General features: G+C 45.8%; 1 protein-coding gene across 3 annotated transcripts; it reads right to left on the bottom strand.

Moving 5' to 3' along the window:
* Window positions 1-365: 365 nt before the first annotated feature.
* hook1 (hook microtubule-tethering protein 1) lies at window positions 366-24,439 on the bottom strand. Of its 3 annotated transcripts, XM_056603368.1 has the most exons (22): window positions 24,270-24,438; window positions 23,304-23,389; window positions 21,681-21,753; window positions 20,470-20,520; window positions 20,117-20,249; window positions 19,742-19,809; window positions 19,513-19,575; window positions 19,238-19,321; window positions 17,690-17,853; window positions 17,313-17,453; window positions 16,246-16,447; window positions 15,813-15,923; window positions 15,557-15,644; window positions 15,356-15,422; window positions 14,474-14,614; window positions 14,152-14,239; window positions 13,704-13,735; window positions 13,512-13,594; window positions 12,893-12,993; window positions 12,624-12,725; window positions 12,307-12,375; window positions 10,412-12,005 (listed from the first exon to the last, which is right to left on the bottom strand). In XM_056603368.1, the coding sequence occupies exons 1-22, from the start codon at window positions 24,312-24,314 to the stop codon at window positions 11,847-11,849; spliced, it is 2,151 nt and encodes a 716-aa protein (XP_056459343.1). In that variant the 5' UTR covers window positions 24,315-24,438; the 3' UTR covers window positions 10,412-11,846. The 3 variants fall into 3 exon arrangements, with proteins under 3 accessions (XP_056459345.1, XP_056459344.1, XP_056459343.1); XM_056603369.1 differs by lacking the exon at window positions 23,304-23,389 and having other exon boundaries at window positions 10,411-12,005; window positions 24,270-24,439; XM_056603370.1 differs by lacking the exons at window positions 10,412-12,005; window positions 12,307-12,375; window positions 12,624-12,725 and adding an exon at window positions 366-507 and having other exon boundaries at window positions 24,270-24,439.
* Between the last annotated feature and the right edge of the window lie 39 nt (window positions 24,440-24,478).

The raw sequence follows: 24,478 nt of genomic DNA, 5'->3' as shown, positions 1-24,478 counted from the left end.
CCATCCACCATCTTGTGGCTCAGGAAATAATCAACACAACTTGTTTGGAAAAAGAGATTTACTTTTGAAAAGAAGAAACAAGGCCTTACAATTTTTGTAAGCTACGTTGACCTATCCAACAGAGTTGTTCTGTTCCTTCACCTGTTGAATTCCAATCTCAAGTTACATTCTTCCACACCCGGTTTACCTCGGTGAAAACACACAGACACATTTATATACACACACACACACACAAACAACGCACACACAAACAGTGCACACACACGCTCACACTCCCGCTGTGAGGCACAGGGGATGAACAATCAGTTCACATCCAGTTTGAATTTAGGCAGGAGGATGATCACATCCTCGATGAGAAGCATCGTTCGGGCAGGATATCAACGGGTTGCCAGGTTGAAGTCATACCTCCAGGGTGAGGATCCGTCTGTCCCGGTCTAGTACCAGGCTCTTTAGGGCCTGGATCTCTGCGGTGGCCGGGTTCAGTTTGGGATCCAGGGCTCGGATCACCTGAAGACCACGTTGGAGGTTCAGTCATTTCATCAAACTTTCTCACAGTCTCAGCCCAATAGACTTTTATCTCCCACATAAACAAACAATTCAATACATAATTATAAAAATGAAGGAGGCCCTCCAACAGCTTCTTCTTCTTCATGATCTCATCCTGAGCCTCGTTCAGCTGCACCCTGAGGGAGAAGAGGGACAACAAACTGATCAAAGAAGGTCAGGAGCATGACTATCATCTACTGGTGATGGTAAGGAAGTTCAACAACATAAGGCAAGCTTGTTGCATGATAGCCTATGTCCAATAATAGTAAATGTAGCTAATTATAGATCTAATCTAAATCTATAATGATTAACAAAACTATGTCCAGGCATTGTAGACATGTTATGGTTTATATTGATGACGACTACTGAAGTATTGCGATCAACAAGGTCACATTGTAAGTCAATAAAGACGGAGCACAGTTACATGTGAGCATCAAGTTTCCTCTTCAGGCTTGACTGAAATAAAAAACATCAACACAAACATTTAGGATAACCATTCCTTTCGATACAGATAATCAGACGGAGGATGATCTGAGGGAATAAACAGCACAAGTGTGTTTTACTGGTCTCCTTACAGTGCGCATGTTTTAGGATCTGAACTGTAGAGCTTTGCCTCAACCACCAATCAACTACTACTGTCGTTCTGTACATCTTCACAAAATGTGAACTATTTCAACACGTCACTATATATTCCAAAACTTGAAAAGGTTTTTGCACTGTCATGGTTTTGGTCAACAATTTCCCTTCATCAAAATCTAAGGACAATAATCTTTAAAGGTTGGGTATGGGATTTGCGAAACGCCAGAAGATTTTGAAAATACACAACTCAAATGGTCCTACCCCCTCTCCTTCAACGCTGACTCTGACTCCACCCATTCCAAGTACCTGGACGCGCAATCATGCACGAGCGCGAACAGAGATGCGCGAGAGCGAGCCAGGCTAGCGTAGGTTTTCGTTTAACACCATGGCACTACATTCAGCTGTAAATTGCACCCAGTCCCGCGGGAAGTAGGGGTGCCGGGGGTGCTGCAACACCCCCTGTCCGAGGCCCTGTCTTATCACAGAAAACGATCATTTCTAAAAACTCCGGCCAAAGTGGAGATTTCTGAAAACGCCGGTTATGTGTTGTCGTGTCAACGGGGAGAAACGGGATTTTAGGTTCTGAAGCGTCTCATTATGCACCAGGAAATGCTTAACGTCATGTGAGCGCCCGCTGTACCGTATTGGTCCGAATATAAACACAAACCCCATTGTAAGACGACCTATATTTGGAAAAATTATTTGAAGACCAGATCTTGTTTTTATGAATAAATTAATTGTATTTGTGGCAGGGCGAGTGGAAAAGCGGGCGGGGAGCACGGCGGCGAGGTGACGTTAGGGACCACACCAAGCGCAGCCCGTGTTCAGGAGGTTGCAGACAACGCCACCTTGGGACTTTCACCCAAAGATTTAATTTAAGACACGCAAGTAAGTTGACTCTAATGGCAGGAGACGTGGTTCACAGTTTTAACAATATATATTTTATTTAATTAATCCAATGGAATAAGCACACAATAAACTGTTAAGGCGGAGGCTGATGTGAATGGGGGGACTAGCGAAGGGAAGGGTCCAAATAATATACATCACCCGGGTAAGTTATAATCACACACACAAACACAAATCCCAGGGAAGCACAGCACACAGGAAGAAAGGGGACACCGCCACCACCACAGACCTCTGCAAAGTAAAACAGACAAGAATCAAACACAATGAAACAAAACTAATGCGAAACCAAAACGGGGCAAACAATCAATCCAAACAAAATATCCTTTGTCCAAAAACAGAAAAGAAAGCAAATAAACAAACTATATCCAAAGCAAAACAAACCCAATGGCCAAGGCGGCACACTTATGGCAGTGAAAATGGCTGTAACGGTTTCCGGCCGTGGTAACACAACGCCAAATCTGTTGCAACGCTGTAGGCAACAGGCAACAAACAGCGCTATAAACAAGGACAGCAAACAAAGCTGTAAACACAACAGCGGACGGCGCTGTAATTAAAACCGCAGACGAAATATAAGACAAAGCAGCAGGGTTCAGCCGTTCAGGTTACTCAGTAGCCGTCCCTCATCTAAAAACAGAATGTATAAAATTGGTAAAAATGTTTATTATTGAAATGACCGTATGGGCCCAATGCTGAATTAAAACACACTATACCTATTGACTCGATTGGCGGCACACTGACGATAACAGGGGGAGGAGCCTACAGCTACATGCGGTACCCAGTGACGTGCAGTCAGGGTAGGCAAGGTAGGCACTGCCTACCCTGACAAAATTCAAACGTAAAAATGTTTATTAAATAATTTTATTTAATAAACTTGTATTTGTATTTGTACCGAGTATTCTTGTGTTTTATATATGCAATATATACGTTATTCCAATTGTTTAGACGTTACGATGACAATTGTATCAGTTACGCAACATCAAATACAAAAACCGGTAGAATAAGCAGTGCCTTTACTGTCCATTCATTGTGAACGGCAACGAAAAACGAATGTGGCGCATGCGCACTTCGATCCTGTATTCTTTAACATCTACGCCGAAAGGCACAACTCTGCTGTGCCTTTGTACGTAAATATGTTATGCCAGTAATCATCTACGCTACGTATCAAACATGGACCAATCGAAATCGAGATATTACTGGACATTTGCGCAGCTGACGTCATTACACCGGCTACACGTAATCCCCGCGAAACTCAAAAAGTTAAAATGACAGCAGCAACATCTACCGATATTTTAGAGCTAAGAAATTTCTCTAAACTCAACTTTACTAGCAAAAATGAGCTACTGGCAAAAGGGAGGCCTATGCCAACACTTGATGCACTCTTGCAGAAAAAGGGACCGAAAATTGTTCGCTCGTTTCAAACGGATTGTGCGCCGCGCTTGTGCATCGCCTACTGTTATCACGTAGCCTAAACAATAAATGAGGTAATCTGGCTTTCATAACTCAGTGCCTACCCACTTACTGACTTCACCGCACGTCACTGGCGGTACCTACAACCGAAACATTGTTAGCGCTAATATTTAATCAGATTGTGCAGACCAAGAGGACACTTACCAACGCAGGCCAACAGGAGTAGCGCACGCTAATAGCGGGTCACGGCAGCTCAAGCGCTCTGCAGCAAAGCAAATGCACCCAAGAATCAACAACAACCTCAATAGGATCTCGGAAACAAAGCAGCAGCGTACCACCTTACCTGCCGCGAGACAACACTTCGGACCGGAAGTCATGCATGCAATTGAGTGCAGAGAGAGAGACCACCGGGGAGACTTGCCACCTTTATGTAGTGTTCCCCCTACCGGCTGCTATGCGCACTTCATTGAGTGTCTACTGCTACATTCTACCCCCGCTTCTTGCATTGTCGTCCCGACGATGGACAAAAAAGCAAGGAACACGAGCTAGGACCAGGTCTAAATAAAGCAGACACTGCATGGGAAACTGGTGCAGAGAGAGAGAGCACCGGGGAGACCTGCCACCTTTATGTAGCGTTCCCCCTACCGGCTGCTATGCGCACTTCATTGAGTGTCTACTGCTACATTCTACCCCCGCTTCTTGCATCGTCGTCCCGACGATGGACAAAAAGCAAGGAACACGAGCTAGGACCAGGGTCTAAATAAAGCAGACACTGCATGGGAAACTGGTGCAAGGGGACCCGCAGCCTCTACCTGTCCAGTTGGCCGTGGAACATGATGGACATTGGAGTGGTGACCAGCAGTTGAGCGCATGGTCCGGCGTGGGGCGAGGTCACTAGGACCGGGACAACTGACTGGAGGGGCAGCGTCCAAGTTCCGTGCTCCAGTACGTGGTGCCGACAAAGGGACGCCGACTTGGGGGTTGGGGTCAGATGGAAGAACTGGCCTTTGGGGGCGGGCCTGGGTCACAGCAGTTGAGCTGGTGTCATGCCTGACTGCAGAGGCCACTGGGGGCTGTGGCCTGACGACCAGCAGATCGTACTCAAATGAGTCATCATTCTCAGCAACTGGTTCCTCCACAGGTGGTGGGTCATGAGGGGGAGCACATCCAGGTGGGTCCACTCCAACCGCAGCTTTCAGCATTTTGCGGTGGACTTGCCTGATCTTAGTCGGGTTGTCCACTGGCACGATGGTATATACAGAGCCACCTTCTGCAGGTGCTCTCAACACTCTGTACTTCGTGGAGCTCCACCGATCCCGAATCTTGTGAGGCCCTCGTGCATTAAAATCACGCAGAAATACCAACTGCCCTTCCCTCAGTAATAGCTCTTTGACATGCTGGTCATGGGCTCGCTTTCGGCGGCCTGCAGCGTGTTGCAAGCGCTCCCTTGCACCTTCGAATGCCACCTGTAGTCGAGCCTGGTGTTCCTGGACCCATTCATGGACAGAACAATTAACTGGGTTCTCAACTCTACCCAATAAAAAGTCGAGTGGCAGTCGAGGTTCCTGGCCAAACATCAGGAAAAACGGACACTCTCCGGTAGCTTGATGGGGAGTGGTATTATAGAAATAAAGGACCTGAGGCAAACATGAAGTCCAGTCCCTCTTTCGGGAGACAGGCAGTGTACGCAACAGATTGTGGAGTGTCCTGTTGAACCGTTCACACTGACCATTCCCCTCAGGATGGTAGGGTGTGGTGCGCGATTTCGCAATACCATACAAGCTGCAAAGTTGCTGTATGAGCGAGCTCTCAAAGTTACGGCCCTGGTCGGAATGTAACCATTCTGATACAAGGACCTTGGCCACTGTGGTTGCACGCTGATCCCGAGTAGGAACAGCTATGGTGTATTTACTAAAAACATCTGTCATTACCAAGACATTTTCGACACCATTCTGTGCAGGCTCAAGGGTAGTGTAGTCGATGGCAACGATTTCATTAGGACGCGATGCCAACAGATGGCCCATATAGCTGTTAGCTGTTGGGTGGACATCTTTGGAGACTTGACACCTCTCACATGCCTGACACCATTGAGCCACATCAGAGGACATGCCTGGCCAATCGCACCGGGACCGCAGCAGCGCCAAAGTGCGCTCCACTCCCTGATGACCATGCTCCTGATGGACCTGGTTTAAAACCTCGCTGGTGAGAGCCTCGGGCAACAACAACTGAAAAGTGGGCTCCGCACCATCTGAGCGGAACACCTGGCGGTACAGGACCCCGTCCCTCTCGACCAGGCGATCCCACTGACGGAGCAGAATCAGTGCAGACTGTGACAGTTGTGCCCGCTCCTCATGACTAGGACGCTGCTTTCTCTCAAAAAACGGCATCAACTCTAAAATCACCGGGTCAGCCTGCTGAAGAGTACAGATCTCAGGGGTGGTGTGCTGTGGCAGGGCTACAATGGTAGCTTGGATTACCTCATCCTCTCTCAGTGCCAGGGCTTGTTGCAGAGGCTTGGGCATGGCAGTACCAGGGAGCATAGCCTCAATATCCTGAGGACCAGGTGGGCATTGGCGAGACAGCGCGTCGGCATTCTGGTTACTCCTCCCTGACCGATATTTAATGTTGAAGTTGAAGGACGCCAGCTGGGCTGCCCATCGCTGCTCAGCTGCAGCCAGTTTAGCAGAAGTTAAATGACTCAAAGGGTTATTGTCTGTATAGACAATACACTTATGACCCAACAGGTACTCTCGAAACTTTTCAGTCATGGCCCACTTAAGGGCCAGGAACTCAAGTTTCATGGAACTATAATTGGTCATGTTCCTTTCTGTTGGTCTCAAGCCGCGGCTAGCATAAGCTATCGGCCGCACCTTTCCTGCTTGTTCCTGGGAGAGCACTGCCCCCAAGCCACCATGGCTCGCATCCACCTCCAGGATAAAAGGGAGGGTAAAATCTGCATAGGCCAATACTGGTGCAGTAGTGAGCCTTGCCTTCAACGCTTTAAAACCTTGTTCACACTCGTCAGTCCACTGCTCGATGACACCATGTTTGGACTTCTTACCCGTCTTTGTGCTCCCAAACTCTGCCACAGCCTTATGCAGAGGGGCTGCCAACTTGGCAAAACCCTCTACAAACCGCCGATAGTAGCTGGCAAAGCCAAGAAAAGACCGCAGCTCAGAGACAGTCTTAGGCATTGGCCAATTAGCTCCGTGGAGACACCGTCTCTAGATATTACATGGCCCAAATAATGCACCTCCTTCTGGAAGAAAGAGCATTTACTGAGCTTTGCCTTTAGGCCCTCATTTTTGAGTCGGTCCAGCACAACCCGCAACCGCTCCAGATGTTGTTCCACAGTCGATGAAAACACAACAATGTCATCAAGATACAACAGTAATGACTCGCATTGTTTGTCTCCAAAAATACGCTGCATGAGCCTCTGAAATGTGCCAGGAGCATTACAAAGACCAAAGGGCATGCGGTTCCATTCAAACAAACCAAACGGGGTGCAAAAGGCAGTTTTTGGCTTGTCTGCCTCAGTAACTGGCACTTGATTGTAGCCACTGGTTAAGTCTAGGGTGGTAAACCAGCGGGCACCTGAAAGCGCATCAAGTGACTCCTCAATGCGAGGCAGAGGGAAGGCATCCTTCCTAGTCTTGCTATTGAGTTGTCTGTAGTCAACACACATACGCAGAGTGCCATCCTTTTTCCTCACCAACACAATTGGGGACGCATAGGGACTACTACTTTCCCTGATTACCTGGGATGAGAGCAGCTGATTGATGTGTTCTTTCACGACCTCGTATTCCGATGGTGGTATACGCCTGTAGCGCTGCCTTACAGGGGCATCATCAACCACCGGGATGTCATGGGAGATCAGCCTGGTACAGCCCAGATCTCCATCATGGGCTGAGAAAACAGGGGCATACTGTCTCAGCAGAGACCTCAGCTGGAGCTGTTCCTCTGCAGACAACGAGGACAGGTCTACATCCTCTGCCTGCTGCTGTACAGTAGGGACAACTGTCTGGGATGACAACATGGCTACACAGGATGGCACCTCACTGACACCTGGAGGAAGGCTCATGACATTTACTGCATTGAGTGTGCCAACGACAGTGCGAGCATACAACACAACGTCGGTCGAGCCTACATTGATGACGGGTATGTATGCCGTTCCCCTGATCACTTGAACCAGGGCAGGGGAAGCAAGCAAACCAGCAGGCAACCCAGAGGACGGGGCTCAAACAACACTGTGGAACCAAGATACTTCTCAGCACATGTGGCTGCCACGATCTTCATGACTCCACCAGGAATACGCCAAGCCCCCTTACCTCTGACCTTTGCCCTTCCTGAACTATCCGGAGGGGTCTGAGCATCCACATGTCGACACTGCTGCAGTGCCTGCACAACAGGGGATGGAGTCCAAGATACACAGGACTGAGAGAACAACTCCTCACCATACTGTCCAAAGAGCTCTTGGTAGCATTTGCGAATCACATTCATACCCAGAACACCAGGCACTTGAGCAGGCTGCTCCTGACACTTCGGACCGGAAGTCATGCATGCAATTGAGTGCAGAGAGAGAGAGCACCGGGGAGACTTGCCACCTTTATGTAGTGTTCCCCCTACCGGCTGCTATGCGCACTTCATTGAGTGTCTACTGCTACATTCTACCCCCGCTTCTTGCATCGTCGTCCCGACGATGGACAAAAAAGCAAGGAACACGAGCTAGGACCAGGGTCTAAATAAAGCAGACACTGCATGGGAAACTGGTGCAGAGAGAGTGAGCACCGGGGAGACCTGCCACTTTTATGTAGCGTTCCCCCTACCGGCTGCTATGCGCACTTCATTGAGTGTCTACTGCTACATATTCATTGAAATAATATACGAAAATAAAAAGGCATAGAATAAAACACTGCATTGCCACTAAACAGTAGTGCAAATAGGCCGTACTGATGTGTACACCAAAGACTATTCCATCCTGACACTCCTCTGCCCCGCTGTGTTCGCTCTGGCTGTGGTCGCTCCGAACTGTTTCGGCCCGTGGCAAAGCGAGTCATCCTCGCTGCTGTCCAAGGCATTTTGAGACGCAGCATTTATTTAATGCTCATATGACCTAGTGCTGAAAAAGCTTACAAAAAAAAAAAAAAAAAAAAAGTGTGAGGGTAGCGGTGGTGCGCTAAACTTGTTCTGTGAGCAGCTGGATGTGAACCATGGTGTGAAGGAAGTGAACACAACGATCGATTTTCAACTGTGCGCGCATGCACTGGTGTAATTGAGCTGCGCTGCTATATATCTTTTTTTATCAATGTAACGAGTTGCGAGTCTAGTGCAGGCTGAGTTTTTTTTTCCAGCACCCCCTGCTGAGAATACGTTCTCGCGGCTATGGTTGCACCAGATGTTATAAACATTAAACGGTCACATAAATCATTACTATTTTTAGAAAATGTATGTTTGTTTCATATAATTGTATTGGAAGTCCTGGTTTTCACTAGGGTTGCAGCGGTGTGGACATTTTCACACCGAGTAATACACTCGTCTCAACACCGGTATTACCGAGTATAACGGTAACTTTGAAACTAGGTCAACCGCCACACAAGCATCGGTTTTTAGACCCTTCTCGTCCTTCAGTTGCCGCCAACGTTCGAAAGCAGCGCCTAGGATTATTCTTGATTTCAGTTTTTCTCTTTCAGCGTTTTTATTATCAATTACTCTCTGAAAAAGAGTTTTCCTTCTCTTTGCTGGTGGTGGTGGTGGTGGTGGGGATGGTGGCGTCTTGTCTGCCATGGAAATTGTCTTCTACTGCTAGGTCCAAATGTGGATTAACTAGTTCCAGTAGCTACCGCAGGATAACAACAAACAGGAGTTTGCTCTGGGTCACGAGCTCTGGGTCACGAGTACTGCACGAAGGGGTCGCGCGGGGGAGGGGGAGTGCAGTACGACCGTTTGATTGACGTACTTACTGTCCAATGCAACTCGGTGGTAATGGAAATGATTGGCTGGAGTTTTTCGAGCCCTGCCCGTTCCACAGATGATTGACTTGTTTAATTTTCATGTCAGTACTTCCAACTCAGTGGCTGTAAGCGGGTTATGATAAGGATTTCAAGTAATTTTGCAAAAATGGCCAAAAAAGCGAATTCCATACCCAACCTTTAATTAGATGTAGATAATAAAATAAAATATTTTTCTATTTTATTCAGAACCTATCTCGTGTTATCTAATCTACTCCACTCTATATCCTGGTAGGAGCGTTCTCAATTGAATGGACAGGTAGAGCAATACCAATGGACTTGCTAAGTCTTTACATCTTTGTTCTATGACGATGGTTTTGTGAATAGGGTCTTTACTTCCTTTAAACTTAAACATGCAGTATATTTAATAAACCCCTTGCTTTGCCAGAATATGTGTGTGTTCAAGTGTTCCTGAGGACCAAGCGACATAAAACGCCGGTACTTCTTCAGAAATGCTTTTGTAATACACTTGTTTGTCACTTTGATGGTGCGTTGTATACAAATAAATAAAAAGTTATGCAACCCACCGGCAAAACATCTGACACTGCATATTTCAAGTGGACCAAAGGGTGTTCCAAAGGTTCATCGCTCGAGATACAACGGCTCACACGCAATGTCAACAACAACTACGTGCCGTTATTTCTGCTGGCCTGCTGCCCTTATCCGTCCTGATTGGAACCTGAACCAGCTTCAATACAGCTCCAGCCACCATCTTGTGGCTTAGGAAAGAATCGACACAAAACATGCCCTACAATTTTTGACTCCATAAAATCATATATATATATATATATATATATATATATATATATATATATATATATATATATATATATATATATATATATATATATATATATATAAATAAAATCACTCTTATTAAATTTCTAAAACACATTAGTAATATATTTGATACAAAGTGCTATATTTGATCATCAGCATTGTTTCAATGACTTTACCTTCAAATGAGTAGGTCTAATTAGTATAATTCACTGCAAAGGAACAAACAAACAATCAAATCAACATCGCAAGAAGAAAGACAAAGAAATGTTTAATGTTCTCTCACAAATGCATGCAAGAAAGCATCTAAACCAAAGCTACGTTGACATATCCAACAGAGCTGTTCTGTTCCTTCACCTGTTGAATTTCTATCTCAAGTTACATTCTTCCACACACAGTTTACCTCGGGGAAAGCGTTTACAGTTCCCTACTTCCAATCGGAGAAAGGTGATTGTATGAATTTAGCAGGTAAAGTATAGAAGCTAAACCATGAGGACATTTGGGTCCAAAGGTTACACAATCTTAATTACCAGAGCATTAAACCAATTTATATCAGTCCATTGATTAATGCGGACAAAACAAAGTACAAGTAGAGGAAACAAACAAACAAAAGAAGAATGGGGAACTGAAACGGGCCTGAATGAATTTGTTTAGATTAAGAGGCTTGTAGTCTCAGACCTTTCTTAGTAAACATGACATACCAAATAGATCCATGTTTAAGGAATAAGCTTGCCTTCATTTTTTTCAATAAAAAAACCCTGAAATGGACCTGTAGTTGCAGCTGGTGACCAGCACCAGAACATGACATAATAAATGCCACTGTGTTATAGATGTATTGGTTACAATATAATTATTTATCTTCTGAATTACAAGGCAAGAGCCTTTTATAGCTGCATAGGGTATCAGTACAATTTCACATTACCATTCATTTTAAATAATCTTTAGCTGGCATTAGATTGAACTTCATTTTTAAAGTTGTGATCACATTCATATAGTAGGCATTTGTTTATAATATGATTCTGCATTCATGCGCTTTCTAACAATTAAAGACCATGAAAATCGAAAGCAGCTAAGAAAGGGATTGTCAGATTAAGTGCCTAGTAGTATACATAGCAAAGCACCTAGTAGTATACATTATAGTACCTAGTTGTATACATAGCAAAGTACCTAGTAAAATACATGAATGTACCTAGTAGTATACATAGCAAAGTATATACTAATATACATGACAAAGTACCAAGTACTACCCAGGTTACCGAGGCTTCTGGTAAATAACCCCAATTCAAATGTCAGAAGTCATTGAGGGAGTGAGCATTGGTTTATCAGTGCAATCTGGAAAGGTGAGCACTTACGCACACGCCCACGAGTTCTGCAATGTCCATTCATGTATTAACCCCCCCCCAGCCAGTGTCCAGTGGAACAGTTTGAAACGCACACGACGACCTCAGAGGCAGAGCTTCATTCAAGCAATAGACCATCAGCCATTGGAGGGATGGCCGACATGAGCAGCTCTTAGAAAGGTATAAGGCCACTTAAGTGTTTGCTTGCTTCTATGTGTGCTTACATGTCGATTACAAGAGAGTGGATCGATGACCGAACAGTGGCAGGTTGGGAGGGTCGGGTCTACTTGGTAGTGGAGGCGGGCATGTTGACTGGCAGAATCCGGCGTGTGGCGTTGGTGACCTGGCGCTGCTGGGACAGGAAGGACAGACCCAGGGGCAGCGAGGAGGCGGAACGGTCCCCCAGGCGAGCCTCCATGGCCAGCTTATGGAAGCTCAGACTCTGGGCGTAGAAAGGATCGTGTTTAACACACACATAGAAATACACTTTAACCGTTGTTAAGGCCTGATTTGCAGGACCTCTTCAGACGTGAACATAATACACACATGACCTCATACACAAACGCTTACACGCACACACACAAGCATGTTAACACAGCACACACGCCTATACACAAGCATGTAAACACACACATGTAAATACAGCACACACAAGCATGTAAACACACACACAAGCATGTACACACACACACACACACACACACACACACACGTCTAAAGTATTGCTGAGCTGACCGTCTTACCTTATTATACCAGGCAGTGACAATGAGCTTCTCCTCGTACTCCCTCAGCTTGGCCTGCTCACACTCCCGCTGTGAGGCACAGGGGATGAACCATCAGTATGGAAAACCTTTATACCGTCTACGCTGCACCACACCAAGTCATTGTGCTCAACTTCAGTACATATGGATCGCAGGTCATGCGGAGCAATGGATCCGTTATCATCACAATGGATGATCCTCCTGCTGCGAGCTTGAATTAAGGCAGGAGGATGATCACATCCTCGATGAGAAGCATAGTTTGAGCAGGATATCAACGGGTTGCCAGGTTGAAGTCATACCTCCAGGGTGAGGATCCGTCTGTCCCGGTCTAGTACCAGGCTCTTTAGGGCCTGTATCTCTGCGGTGGCCGGGTTCAGTTTGGGATCCAGGGCTCGGATCACCTGAAGACCATGTTGGAGGTTCAGTCATTTCATCAAACTTTCTCACAGTCTCAGCCCAATAGACTTTTATCTCCGACATTAGATACATAATTATAAATCAAATAAAGCAAATACAAAATCAAGGTGAAATCAAAGCTGTGAGCCACCGTGCGGGCGCTTGGACTCACATTGCGTGCCTTCTCCAGGTACATCTTGTAGCGTTCTTCCATGGCCTTCATGTCATCGTCCTTCTTCTTCAGGGCGGCCATCAGCTCGTCCAGCCTCAACGCTGGCAGACAAATATGAATTCACAGTCAATAAACAGCAGGCCTTGGGAGAGACCATCCATCAAGATATTCAAGTTTGAGTATTGCAAAGCCTGTCAGTATGTCCTCTGCAGAGCATGAATTGAATTAAACATTTGGGCAATGCAGAACATCGTGCAAAATACTAAAGCCAATCAGTTTTGATAACCCAAGTCTCATGCCGATCCTGGTTGAATGTAAAAACATCTTCTCAGATAAAAGCCTTCCTTGCTAACTTCTAGGTTCAGCTTTTAACATTGTTCTTCAGTCTACCTCTGATTAAACCGTTTTGACTGCTTCATTCTTTACTACGTTTTCCTTGGTCACAGCCATTGTTTTGAAATCATGGGGACTGTGGCACCCCTCGTCCGTCATGAATAGAAAGTTTGAAACTGCCTCGGCCAATTGCTGAGTGGTCCTAGGGTTTCCCTATGTGTGGAAGAAGCCTCCAACGGGCTGAAGACCAGAGAGGTGCAGAAGAGCAGGACAGTACGGGACTCACAGGTCTGAGTGTTGTCGGGCTGGAGGTCCTCCAACAGCTCCTTCTTCTTCATGATCTCATCCTGAGCCTCGTTCAGCTGCACCCTGAGGGAGAAGAGGGAGAGCAAACTGATCAAAGAAGGAGCATGACTATCATCTACTGGTGATGGTTAGGAACTTCAACAACATAAAAACATAAAGACAGCACACTTACATGTGGGCGTCAAGTTTCCTCTTCAGGTTGGACTGAAAAATAAAAATAAATACAAATAAATTAGGTTAACCATTCCTTTCGATACAGATAATCAGACGGAGGATGATCTGCTTGGAATAAACTCTACACAGCAAAAGTGTCTTTAACTGGTCTCCACAGTGCACATGTATTAGGATCTGAACTGTAGAGCTTTGCCTCAACCATCAACTACTACTGTCGTTCTGTACATCTTCACAATGATGTGAACTATTTCATCACGTCACTATATATTCCAAAACTTTAAAAGGTCATGGTTTTGGTTAACATTTTACCTTTATCAAAATCTAATGTCAATTATCTCTATATACATGTAGATAATAAAATTAAAATAATTGTTCCATTTCATTCTGAACCCATCTTGAGCACTCGGGGCCCAACACAGCGCTGGGGCGGGCCTGCTGGTACTCACGTCGTCGGGCTGGGCCGCCTGGCTCTGCAGAGCCTTCTGGAGGTCCTCCACCTGCTGCTGCAGCTCAGCCATCCTCTCACGGCTCAGCCTGGACACGCCGCAACACAGCCAGCGAACAGGGAGGAGGGAGCAGGGAGCAGGATGGGAACACCGGTATAATAATGAGTGCAATGGCCTTTTAAGCAGGATTCATTACAATGCGTCTCAATTTAATTCTATGCACATCCTGTACCGTATGCCATTAGGTGGATGTTTTTTATGGCCGTTTTAAATTGAGCATGTATTTTATAACAGTATGGTGGTTGGGGGGGGGATCATGGACCTGTTGTCGGTGTCCAGCTCGCTACGTGTGCGGTGGGACTCCTCTAGCTGGGTCTGCAGATCGCTGATCTTCTCCCTCTCAAACTCCTCCTGCTGCAGCCGCAGCATCTTATTCTCGTGCTGTAGGCGGATGAACTTCTCTCTGCCGGCGGGCCAAAATAAAACACGGCTCTCAAAAGCACACGCACAAAAATGATAAAGTATGTGACATCAATAACTGTGGACAGCTGAGTACATTAGTACAAAACATGGAAATACGAGTCATGTGAAGAGAAGCACGTTTCAAAATGGACTCTGATAACATGATAGTCATGTGCTATCATTGATGAAATCTTATGCAACATGTTTAACTGAGTGAATGTATAATAGTTTGACTAGTTACCTGTGTTCTATAGGGTTACTTACATCTATGGAGTTACGTTTGTTTTAAGGGGTTACTTGTGTTCTAAGGGTTAACCTGTGTTATATGGGGTTAACCTGTGTTTAATGGGGTTAACCTGTGTTCTAAAGGTTTACCTGTTTTATATGGGATTACCTGTCTTATATGGGGTTACCTGTGATCTATGGGGTTACCCGTGTTCTGAGGGGCTGCCTGTGTTCTAAGGGGTAACATGTTCTATAGGGTTAACTACAGCTATGGGGTTACATGTTATTGGATCACCTACACAGCTATGGAGTTAGCTGGGTCCTATGGGGTTATCTGTGTTCTGAGGGGCTGCCTGTGTTCTAAGGGGTAACATGTTCTATAGGGTTAACTACAGCTATGGGGTTACATGTTATTGGATCACCTACACAGCTATGGAGTTAGCTGGGTCCTATGGGGTTATCTGTGTTCGATAGGGTGACCTACAGCTAGGGGGTTGCTTGTGTTCTACAGGGTTACCTGTGTTCGATTGGGATTATCTCAGCCGCCAGGTTCTCATGGGTGGGGCTTCCAGCCGGAAGCATTCCTGGGAGACCATGGAACAGTACAGGATGTCAACCACACACTCTAAGAGAACCTTCCACGGGCTGCAGTCTCACACGCCCCATTAATAGAGCTCCATCCCCGGGATCCGGAGTCGGCTCCAACCTTTACTTGTACCTGCTTGTCGGAGGTGCTCCTGCTGGGCCTGTGTGCATCGCAGTTCCTCGTTGGTTTCCTTCAGAGAGTCTCTCTCAATGATCACCCTCTGTGGGCCAAACACATCAACTTTTTAGCTTTTTCATTGAGACCGCTAATCTATGGTGCCCTCCATTTGCTGAATCATGTCACTACATTGTTAAGGTCAAGATAACACACTCCAGGAGACGAGAAATTGATGTTGTTTACATTTTGGGAGAGCCGGTACATGCCCTACCTCTTTCTCCTTCGTCAGGGTTTCGTATTTCTCCTCAAACTTCTTCATGTCGTAGGCCAGGTTGTCGGCTCGCCTCGTTTCATCAGACAACTTCTTGTGGAGCTCCTGGACCTGGGGTCAAGCGTCCAAGGTCAAATAAAAGAATCAGGCCACGGTCGAAATCACAACAACATACATATACATAAGTTTGGGTGCACAGAGTATGAAACAAGGTTATTCACGTTTTACTTTAGGTAAACATTTAATGTTCATGGAGGCCGGTTATGTTTCAATCATCATGGTAGTTAATGGTTAATAACACACACACACACACACACACACACACACACACACACACACACACACACACACACACACACACACACACACACACACACACACACACACACACACACACACACACACACACACACACACACACACACACACACACCTGTCTCTTGTAGGTCTCCAGTTGAGTGCGCGCGGCGTTGGCTTTGGTCAGCTCCTCCTCCAGGCTGACGGTGTTGTGCATGTATGTCATGTTCTTCTCCTCCAGCTGCTTCACCTGCCGCCGCAGGTCTCCCAGGTCCTCCAGCTTGCGGCGGTAGGTTTCCACCGACGCCTCCAGCTTCACCGCGCGGTCCGAGCAACTCCTGCGGGAGCACACCGCAAATAGGAAGCACACACGCGTGGGGATTGAGATGGCGCTGCGATCAGAAACAACAAGAGTGGGCGCTATATTGCCCATCGCTGTGCTTTGGTCCCTTCCTGTGTATGTTCTTTTATATTATTGATACCATATACTATATTTTTGGAAACAACTGGGGTGGAGCTACGGCTTGCTTCACGTTTTCTGGCTTCAAGATAATCTACCAAGGGTGACAGTAGATACAATACATTTTAATTAGTGTATTACTACAAGGGCCAGTCAACACATTGTTTATTTGAAACATATTTATTTGTTTACAGTTTGCTAGTGCTGACCGAGTTTGGGTTTGCTGTTATTAGCTAATTATGAGCGGGCTGTGCTCAATTTGTCGTAACAAATATTTAAAGAACGAGAGTGATATTCCCCGTTCATGCATATTTGAGCTTGTCTACTCTCAGACGGTAGATTAAAAATCTCAAATCAGATTTTTGAGACTGCTGGTATGGACACCAGGAGTCTCAGAAATCAGACTTTATATTATTAAACTGAAGTCTGATTTGTGAGACTGCTGGTGTCCATACCAGCCGTGAGTCATGCAGACCACCGGAGGTCTGAATGTGAGATTCAGGTAGAGAGAGAGGATGTAAAGACTTGAGACCATCCCGGTCTCGCAAGTTCACATTCCGTTTGTCTCTGCAGAGTCTGGCGTCCATCCCATATAAAAAATTCCGAAGTTGTAAAATTGCTCGGACCAATCAGTGCTCAGCGGAAGGAGTTTAAGATCATGATGTACAAGCAGCGCCACATTTCAATTAGATAAAAAACTGTACACCACAGTATGTTCTCAGGAGGCTAGAGAGGGGACGGACCTGAGGATGTCCAGCTCATCCTTGAGGGCTCGAGACTCCTCCGCCAGGCCGGTGAGCCCGTCGTTGCGGTGCTGCACCTCGATGAGCTGCTTCTCTAGCTCCTCACAGTGGATCCGGTAGTCATCCTTAGCAGCCTCCAGTCTGAACCACATGGCCATGCACGCACACACACGGGCGCACACACACACGCAGATAAAGACACTTAATCTTCTACTCATCATATAAGTGGGTGAACATCTACAGCAGCATGTTCACTATAAAACACACACACACACACACACACACACACACACACACACACACACACACACACACACACACACACACACACACACACACACACACACACACACACACACACACACACACACACACACCTGAAGGTTTCCTCCTGCAAGGACTCCAGTTGCAGCTGCAGCTGGCTGTGTTTCCTTCCCGACGGTGTGCTCGGGTCGTCAAACGTGTCCAGCTGATTGGCTCGGTCGGTCAGCACGTCATTCTCTGCCAATAAGCTGTTCCGCTCCTCTTGGAGGATTGTCACCTGAAGCGAAGACAGGAGTGTATGAGGTTGACTTACTGTTTGCCTAAAAATGAAAATCCAGTCATTTGATGTCATGCAACTGATGCAAGAGAAGTATCTGCATCAGAAGACAATGCTGGAGGTATCACATCGTTTTCTACACATGAAGAGTGATCAAACGCTATAATTAATCCACAGCAATAAGGGCCGGTTACATAACAGTTTTTCTAATAGGTTCAAATTAGTGCCAAGTCACGCTACTCGCCAGTTTGCATGACAACCGACGCTACTTGCCATTATGTTTGAGCCAATCACAAAGAGTAGTGGCCTTGTTTCGCCAGAGGTGGTGCCGTTTCATCATAATCGTGGATCATTCTCTCAGCCCACAAACTAATGGTGGATTAGTCCTACCTTGCACCCATCATTTCATCATTGTTTTACTTAAGTAACAGAAACAAGATTGTTTGTGTTTTGTATAAAGAATTAAAAATATACTAAGTAATATTCATAATATAAGTTTGCTTATAAAAAGACAGAGCAACATGGAAAGGAAACAGCTTTGATGCGATATATTCTAACTGATAAACATGCTAATAAAATTTGTTCAACATGCAGCATAAAGTTTCCTGGAATAAGTGGTCAAAGCAATTACCCCTGCTGTACAAACCTAAACATACATGTGCACATGGAAAGACATAGCATACAAATAGCTTCACAGCAGAGCCCCACTGGAGGGCTGGGGTAGCAGGGTTAGAATGGGCTAGAGGGGGCCTGGGTTCAGCCCGGCGGCCCTGGCCGACTTACCCAACCTGGACCACAAGAGAACCACAAGAGAATATTCTAATCCGTCAAGAGTCCAGCCAAATAACCAAAGGAGGTATGAGAACGGGTAGCTTTGAAGACGGATTGATACAGTATAGACAACAACATAGAGTCGACAGTCCAGCAGCAAAGTGCACAGGGCAGACGAGGACAGACGATAGCCACTGGCTCTGGGCTCGGTCCAGTCTCTAAACCCACAGGGTTTCTGCCACAGCAGAGACAGACAATAGACTGCAGCCTTGTTGATACCACATGGACCAGCTACCACTGTGCCAGGGGCATGCAAACTGTGTGTGTGTGTTTGTGTGACTGTGTGTGACTGTGTGTGAGTGAGTGAGTGAGTGAGTGAGTGAGTGAGTGAGTGAGTGAGTGAGTGAGTGAGTGAGTGAGTGAGTGAGTGAGTGAGTGAGTGAGTGAGTGAGTGAGTGAATGAGTGAGTGAGTGAGTGAGTGAGTGAGTGAGTGAGTGAGTGAGTGAGTGAGTGAGTGAGATCTCCCTAATCTAATGGTGTTTACGGTTGACTAATAGGAGACACACAGCAGACAGATTTCAGATACACTAAGAATTAATCCTCTGAAAATACCTGTACGTCCAGCTCCTGACAGCGCTGGGCCAACTCCTCCTTCTCAGCGGAGAGAGATGCAAAGTCCTCCCGGGTCTTTTTCAGCTAAAAAAGGAAGGCAAAAGCTCCATTTACTACTATGGATTATGACAATACAGAATCAATTTGACAGAATGACATATTTTGTTTCATAATTGGATACCCTTTTGCACGTTTGATTACATTTTAAATCTTCATTTAATCTTTAGGACCAGATATTGTCATAATGCACCCTTGTGGAAATGCACCCGACTGACCTGCTGTTCCAGGTCCCCGGGTTGCTCTGAGCCAGAATAGCAGACAGTCTCTCTGCTCATGAGCTGAGGAAGACAATTGGCATTTGGTTTGCAATCATGAGATCAACACCCAACTGAATGTAATGCTTGTTTCATACCACTGCATGCATCAAACTGGGACACGACTGGTGAGGTGTGTCTTTTGGATAAATATGCAGAGTGGGAAGCCCGTTCTGAAGCCCGTTCTGACCTCTTGAATGGCGGTCATGACAACATGCTGCACCGACTCCTCCAAGGTCATGATGATCTGAATGTATTCTGGTGACGCAACAATAGAGTCATGTTACAAACCCGCACACACCTCTAGCACTGGTGTTTCATGCTTCTTTGTTCCCCCGTTGAGTTTGTTACTGGACCTCACTCATTCCCTAGATGGCTTGGCCTTTGTGGGTAGCTTGGAAGGACAATAGAGCCACATTGTCGACCTCAGATCCTAGAGAACTAGACTAGATTGTAATCTTCCTTTCATACCTTTTCCTTCAACACACTGTGAACGTGCGATAGAGAGCGAATGCTAGTCAGAGTCTTATGAAGACACGCGTCTATGTGTCTAACGGTAGGCTACCTTGCTTGCGGTCACATTTGACGGCGCAGCCCAGGATGAGCTGTAGCAGACGGCCCGTGTTCAGCGGGTCGGTGTGCTCCGCCACCAGCCCCACATCCGGCAGGGGGAAGTCCGACATCTGCTCCCCGAGAACCTGAAGAGCAACAAACTCAATCCTCATCCAAGTAGTGGCGGAGATTTAAAGGTGCAGGGTGTAGGATTTATTGCCATCTAGTGGGGAGGATGCAGATTGCAACCAACTGAATACCGTGCCCCCTCCCCTATCCCTTTCCAACGACGTAGGAGAGGGATAGGTGATACAACCTTAAATATCACCCTAGAAATACAGGAGGAGGAATCGAACAGCTTCCTACCTCATTATAATAATCCACCATCATCTGAAGGATCTTCTTCAGGTTGTTCATCTAAAAAGATTCAAAGAATTTTATTCAATATTTTTTTATACATGTTTATCCCATTTTTCATTGTTAATATAAGGCAACACACGTATTCTAAATAAAGTTCTACTGCTTTATGTTCAAAGTGTATCAATAATCAATGTAAAACCTGCAGTAGCAGCCTCATCAGCTATCACACACACACACACACACACACACACACACACACACACACACACACACACACACACACACACACACACACACACACACACACACACACACACACACACACACACACACAAAGAGGAGAGCACCGTTTGGCAGAGGTCACGAGGACAGGTGAGAGAAGATGGGTGAGAAGGGAACAGGTGAGAGAAGACATGTTGTGAGTGTGGACAGGTGAGACGGGAGAAGTGAGACATGTTAGAGACGACAGGTGAAAAGGGACAAGTGAGAGAGGACATGTAAGAGCAGTTGAGAGGGGAAAAGTGAGAGAGGACATGTTAGAGACGACAGGTGAAAGGGGACAAGTGAGAGAGGACATGTTAGAGACGACAGGTGAAAGGGACAAGTGAGAGACGACATGTTAGAGACGACAGGTGAAAAGGGACAAGTGAGAGAGGACATGTAAGAGCAGTTGAGAGGGGACAAGTGAGAGAGGACATGTTAGAGACGACAGGTGAAAGGGGACAAGTGAGAGAGGACATGTTAGAGACGACAGGTGAAAGGGGACAAGTGAGAGAGGACATGTTAGAGACGACAGGTGAAAGGGGACAAGTGAGAGACGACACGTTAGAGACGACAGGTGAAAGGGGACAAGTGAGAGAGGACATGTTAGAGTAGGTGAGAGGGGACAAGTGAGAGAGGACATGTTAGAGACAGGTGAAAGGGGACAAGTGAGAGAGGACATGTTGGAGACGACAGGTGAAAGGGGACAAGTGAGGGAGGACATGTTAGAGACGACAGGTGAAAGGGGACAAGTGAGAGAGGACATGTTAGAGTAGGTGACAGGGGACAAGTGAGAGAGGACATGTTAGAGACGACAGGTGAAAGGGGACAAGTGAGGGAGGACATGTTAGAGACGACAGGTGCAAGGGGACAAGTGAGGGAGGACATGTTAGAGACGACAGGTTCAAGGGGACAAGTGAGGGAGGACAAAGAGACCAAAAGACAAAGGGCTTTACCTTCAGTCTCCAGTTGTCCCCCACATCTGGTTTAATACGACCAAGCCAACTTTTGCTGAACCACACAGAGTCTCTGGACCACAAACACAAGAGTTAGGGGAGTAGACAGAGGGTTAGGGTTAAACTCAATAATATAATTGTGATCATTGTATTCTTTGTCCAGAAAAAAAAGCTATGAACAAGCTGCAGGGCCACTTAATATACTGCAAATAAATACCAACTGCATCAAAAATGATTAAATATGAATTCCTCACATCTATAATGTTTATACATTTTAGTGCAGTGTTTGTTTAATTTTTTTTTTGCATTGTAAAGGAAACATCTGGTGTATAGTGGTATTCAACCGTTGTTTTTAAAGGTCTCATGGCATGAAAATCACTTTAAGAGGTTTTCTAACATTAATATGAGTTCCCCAAGCCTGCCTATGGTCCCCCAGTAGCTAGAAATGGCGGTAGGTGTAAAACGAGCACTAGTTATCCTGCTCCGCCTTTGATAAATGAAAGCTCAGACTCTCGAGGTTTCGAATCTGGCCCCATATGTTGTCATAAGGGGTCAGGTTACCTCCCCTTCTCTGCTTTGCCTGCCCAGAGATTTTGGCCCGCTAATGAGACTATAAGCTACGACTGTTGTACACTTCTTTGTTATTTGGATAACCGTTCTGCTGTTGGTGTTATGGCGCATAACACGTCGGGTTCTCTGACATCTCTGGCGTTTCCACACCGAGACTCGTAGTGGGGGTTATCTCAGACATGGTTGAGAAGGAATTGGGTGAAAGGAACTTTGGCTTTGACCCCCTGAAGTACATGAACCGCGAAATGGAGGAAAAAGGGATTGTTGTCCGCGATTGTCTCCCGCCGGAGCCCCGCTGCCCGCTGTCGAGGCACCACCGCCGCGAAGAACCACCGCCGCTGGGCGGTGGTTCCTCGGCGCTGCCCGATGCCCGCTTCCGAGACGGTGGTGCCTCGGCAGAAGGGTAGAGGGGCTCCGGCGGGAGAAAATCGCGGTCAACAATCCCTTTCTCCTCCATGTCGTGGTTCAGTCTACTTCAGATTGATGTGGAAGTAGAACCAGAGACGTCGGAGAACCCGACGCAGTCGTTTGAGATTCATAATGTCGTCTGGAGGCGCACAGCTTTCGGCCTTGCTAATAAATATTATATGATATAGATATCCATGTATAATATGATATTACTTAGATATAGAGCTCCAGGACTCCCGAGGGAGAGAGTTCTAGAATATTTACAGAACACGGCCAAAAGCTGTGTGCGCCTCGCCATTGCGATACAACCACTGTAAACACGAGCGCATGATACCGTGGCCGCAAGCTGCTCAGGGCCACACCCCCACCCTCCACCTTGACCTCTAGAAACGGCACGTTTGTGGAAAGCTTATTGTGGGACTGGTTCGTAGTGGCTGTAATACTGCACCAAGGCTGAATTTCTTGAACATCTTCAAACTGTATTAAGGGCCCCTAACACCTAAGCATCCATAAAGTAGCATGCAATGAGACCTTTAATATTGGATTTGTAGCGGAATGATTTGGAACTGTTTGAAAAAGCAGGAGTCTTCCTAAACGCTATTGACTAATCAGAATAGAACAACAATATTCTAATTAGTATATTACATGTGATGCAGGGCTTGGGACATGGCCTCTCCATTGGTAAGCTCTGTCAAAGTGGAGCAGGATGAGGGGGTATTGAAGGTCTGCAACTGAAAAACATACACAAAAACAAAATGGTTTAAAAGGGGGTGATGGCTGATGAATGAATTTGTTTGTCAATGAGACAGGTCAAATCTCATCAAGTATTTCTATTACCCTATGTGAAAATTGGAAGTTTACCCAGCAAAATAAATGTATCATCTCTGATGCTCAAAGATTTATTTTATGGATATTATATTATCCTCAGATCGTTGGTCTCACTTTGCCTATCCCTTTTTTGACAATTTGACATTATTTTATTGCTACTGCAGATGCAAATATGAATGGATGCATATACATTATTCCGTTAGATAATATGTAAACATCGTAGAAGAAATACTATTATATAATTCCTAGTATAATAAACATGACATGCAGACGATGGTTCGAGACACCTTATAAAACTCAATGACATACAAACGGAAGTTGGACACATTTCGTGTATAACAAATTTGTACTAGTGAATAATTTAATGCGATTTCATAAACTCTGGCAGAAGGTGCGACATTCCACAAATATCTCATGGTTAATTAGATTAACAGTCTAACCCGCATAAGGATCAACTGTATTTGGTGCTAGTGTATTTGTTTTTATGTTTCGCAAGTGTAAGGGGAAACCTTGCCAACTGTAGAGTAATAGTCGTACAGTAATATAGGACATGTATTATGGTTGCTGTTCATTGGCGATCAGTAATACATGGTGATTTTGGCAGGGGTATATTATTATTATTATTATTATTGGATGTTTACGGTTGTAGTGCAATGCTGAGCAGAAAGCTTTTTACCCATAGGTGCGCTTCTCGGTGACATAGGACCTACTCTCCTTCGACAGGTACAAATCGCTTGAGCCATCAAAAAACACTTGAGAGATACAAACGCAACACAAACTCACCCAAATTAAAAGACTTTCGCACAAAACTGCTTTGTTGTCGTCCATGTCTTCTTCGTTTGAATTAGGCTATCCGAAATTCTATCCCCCCTTACTTTTACTCTGCATTTGACCTCACCTGTGAGAGGTAGGTGCGTAACGTAAATGGCGTATTGGGGCATAATTTACTGGGTGTTGTTCAGCAAAGACCAGCGTAACCTCTTCGTGGATTG

The sequence above is a fragment of the Gadus chalcogrammus genome, chromosome 12, assembly GCF_026213295.1.
Source record: "Gadus chalcogrammus isolate NIFS_2021 chromosome 12, NIFS_Gcha_1.0, whole genome shotgun sequence".
In the NCBI taxonomy this organism is placed as follows: domain Eukaryota; kingdom Metazoa; phylum Chordata; class Actinopteri; order Gadiformes; family Gadidae; genus Gadus; species Gadus chalcogrammus.
Note: the sequence above shows the minus strand (reverse complement) of the source record. Positions and strands in the feature narration are given on the sequence as shown.

Coding starts and splice junctions, on each gene's coding strand:
- hook1 (XM_056603368.1), bottom strand. CDS start 24,314: ATGGACGACAACAAAGCAGTTTTGTGCGAAAGTCTTTTAATTTGG. Junction 14,240..14,473: donor GAGCTGGACACCGACAACAG/GTCCATGATCCC, acceptor CGGCGTGTCCAG/GCTGAGCCGTGAGAGGATGG. Junction 13,595..13,703: donor AGGAAACTTGACGCCCACAT/GTAAGTGTGCTG, acceptor CTTCTCCCTCAG/GGTGCAGCTGAACGAGGCTC.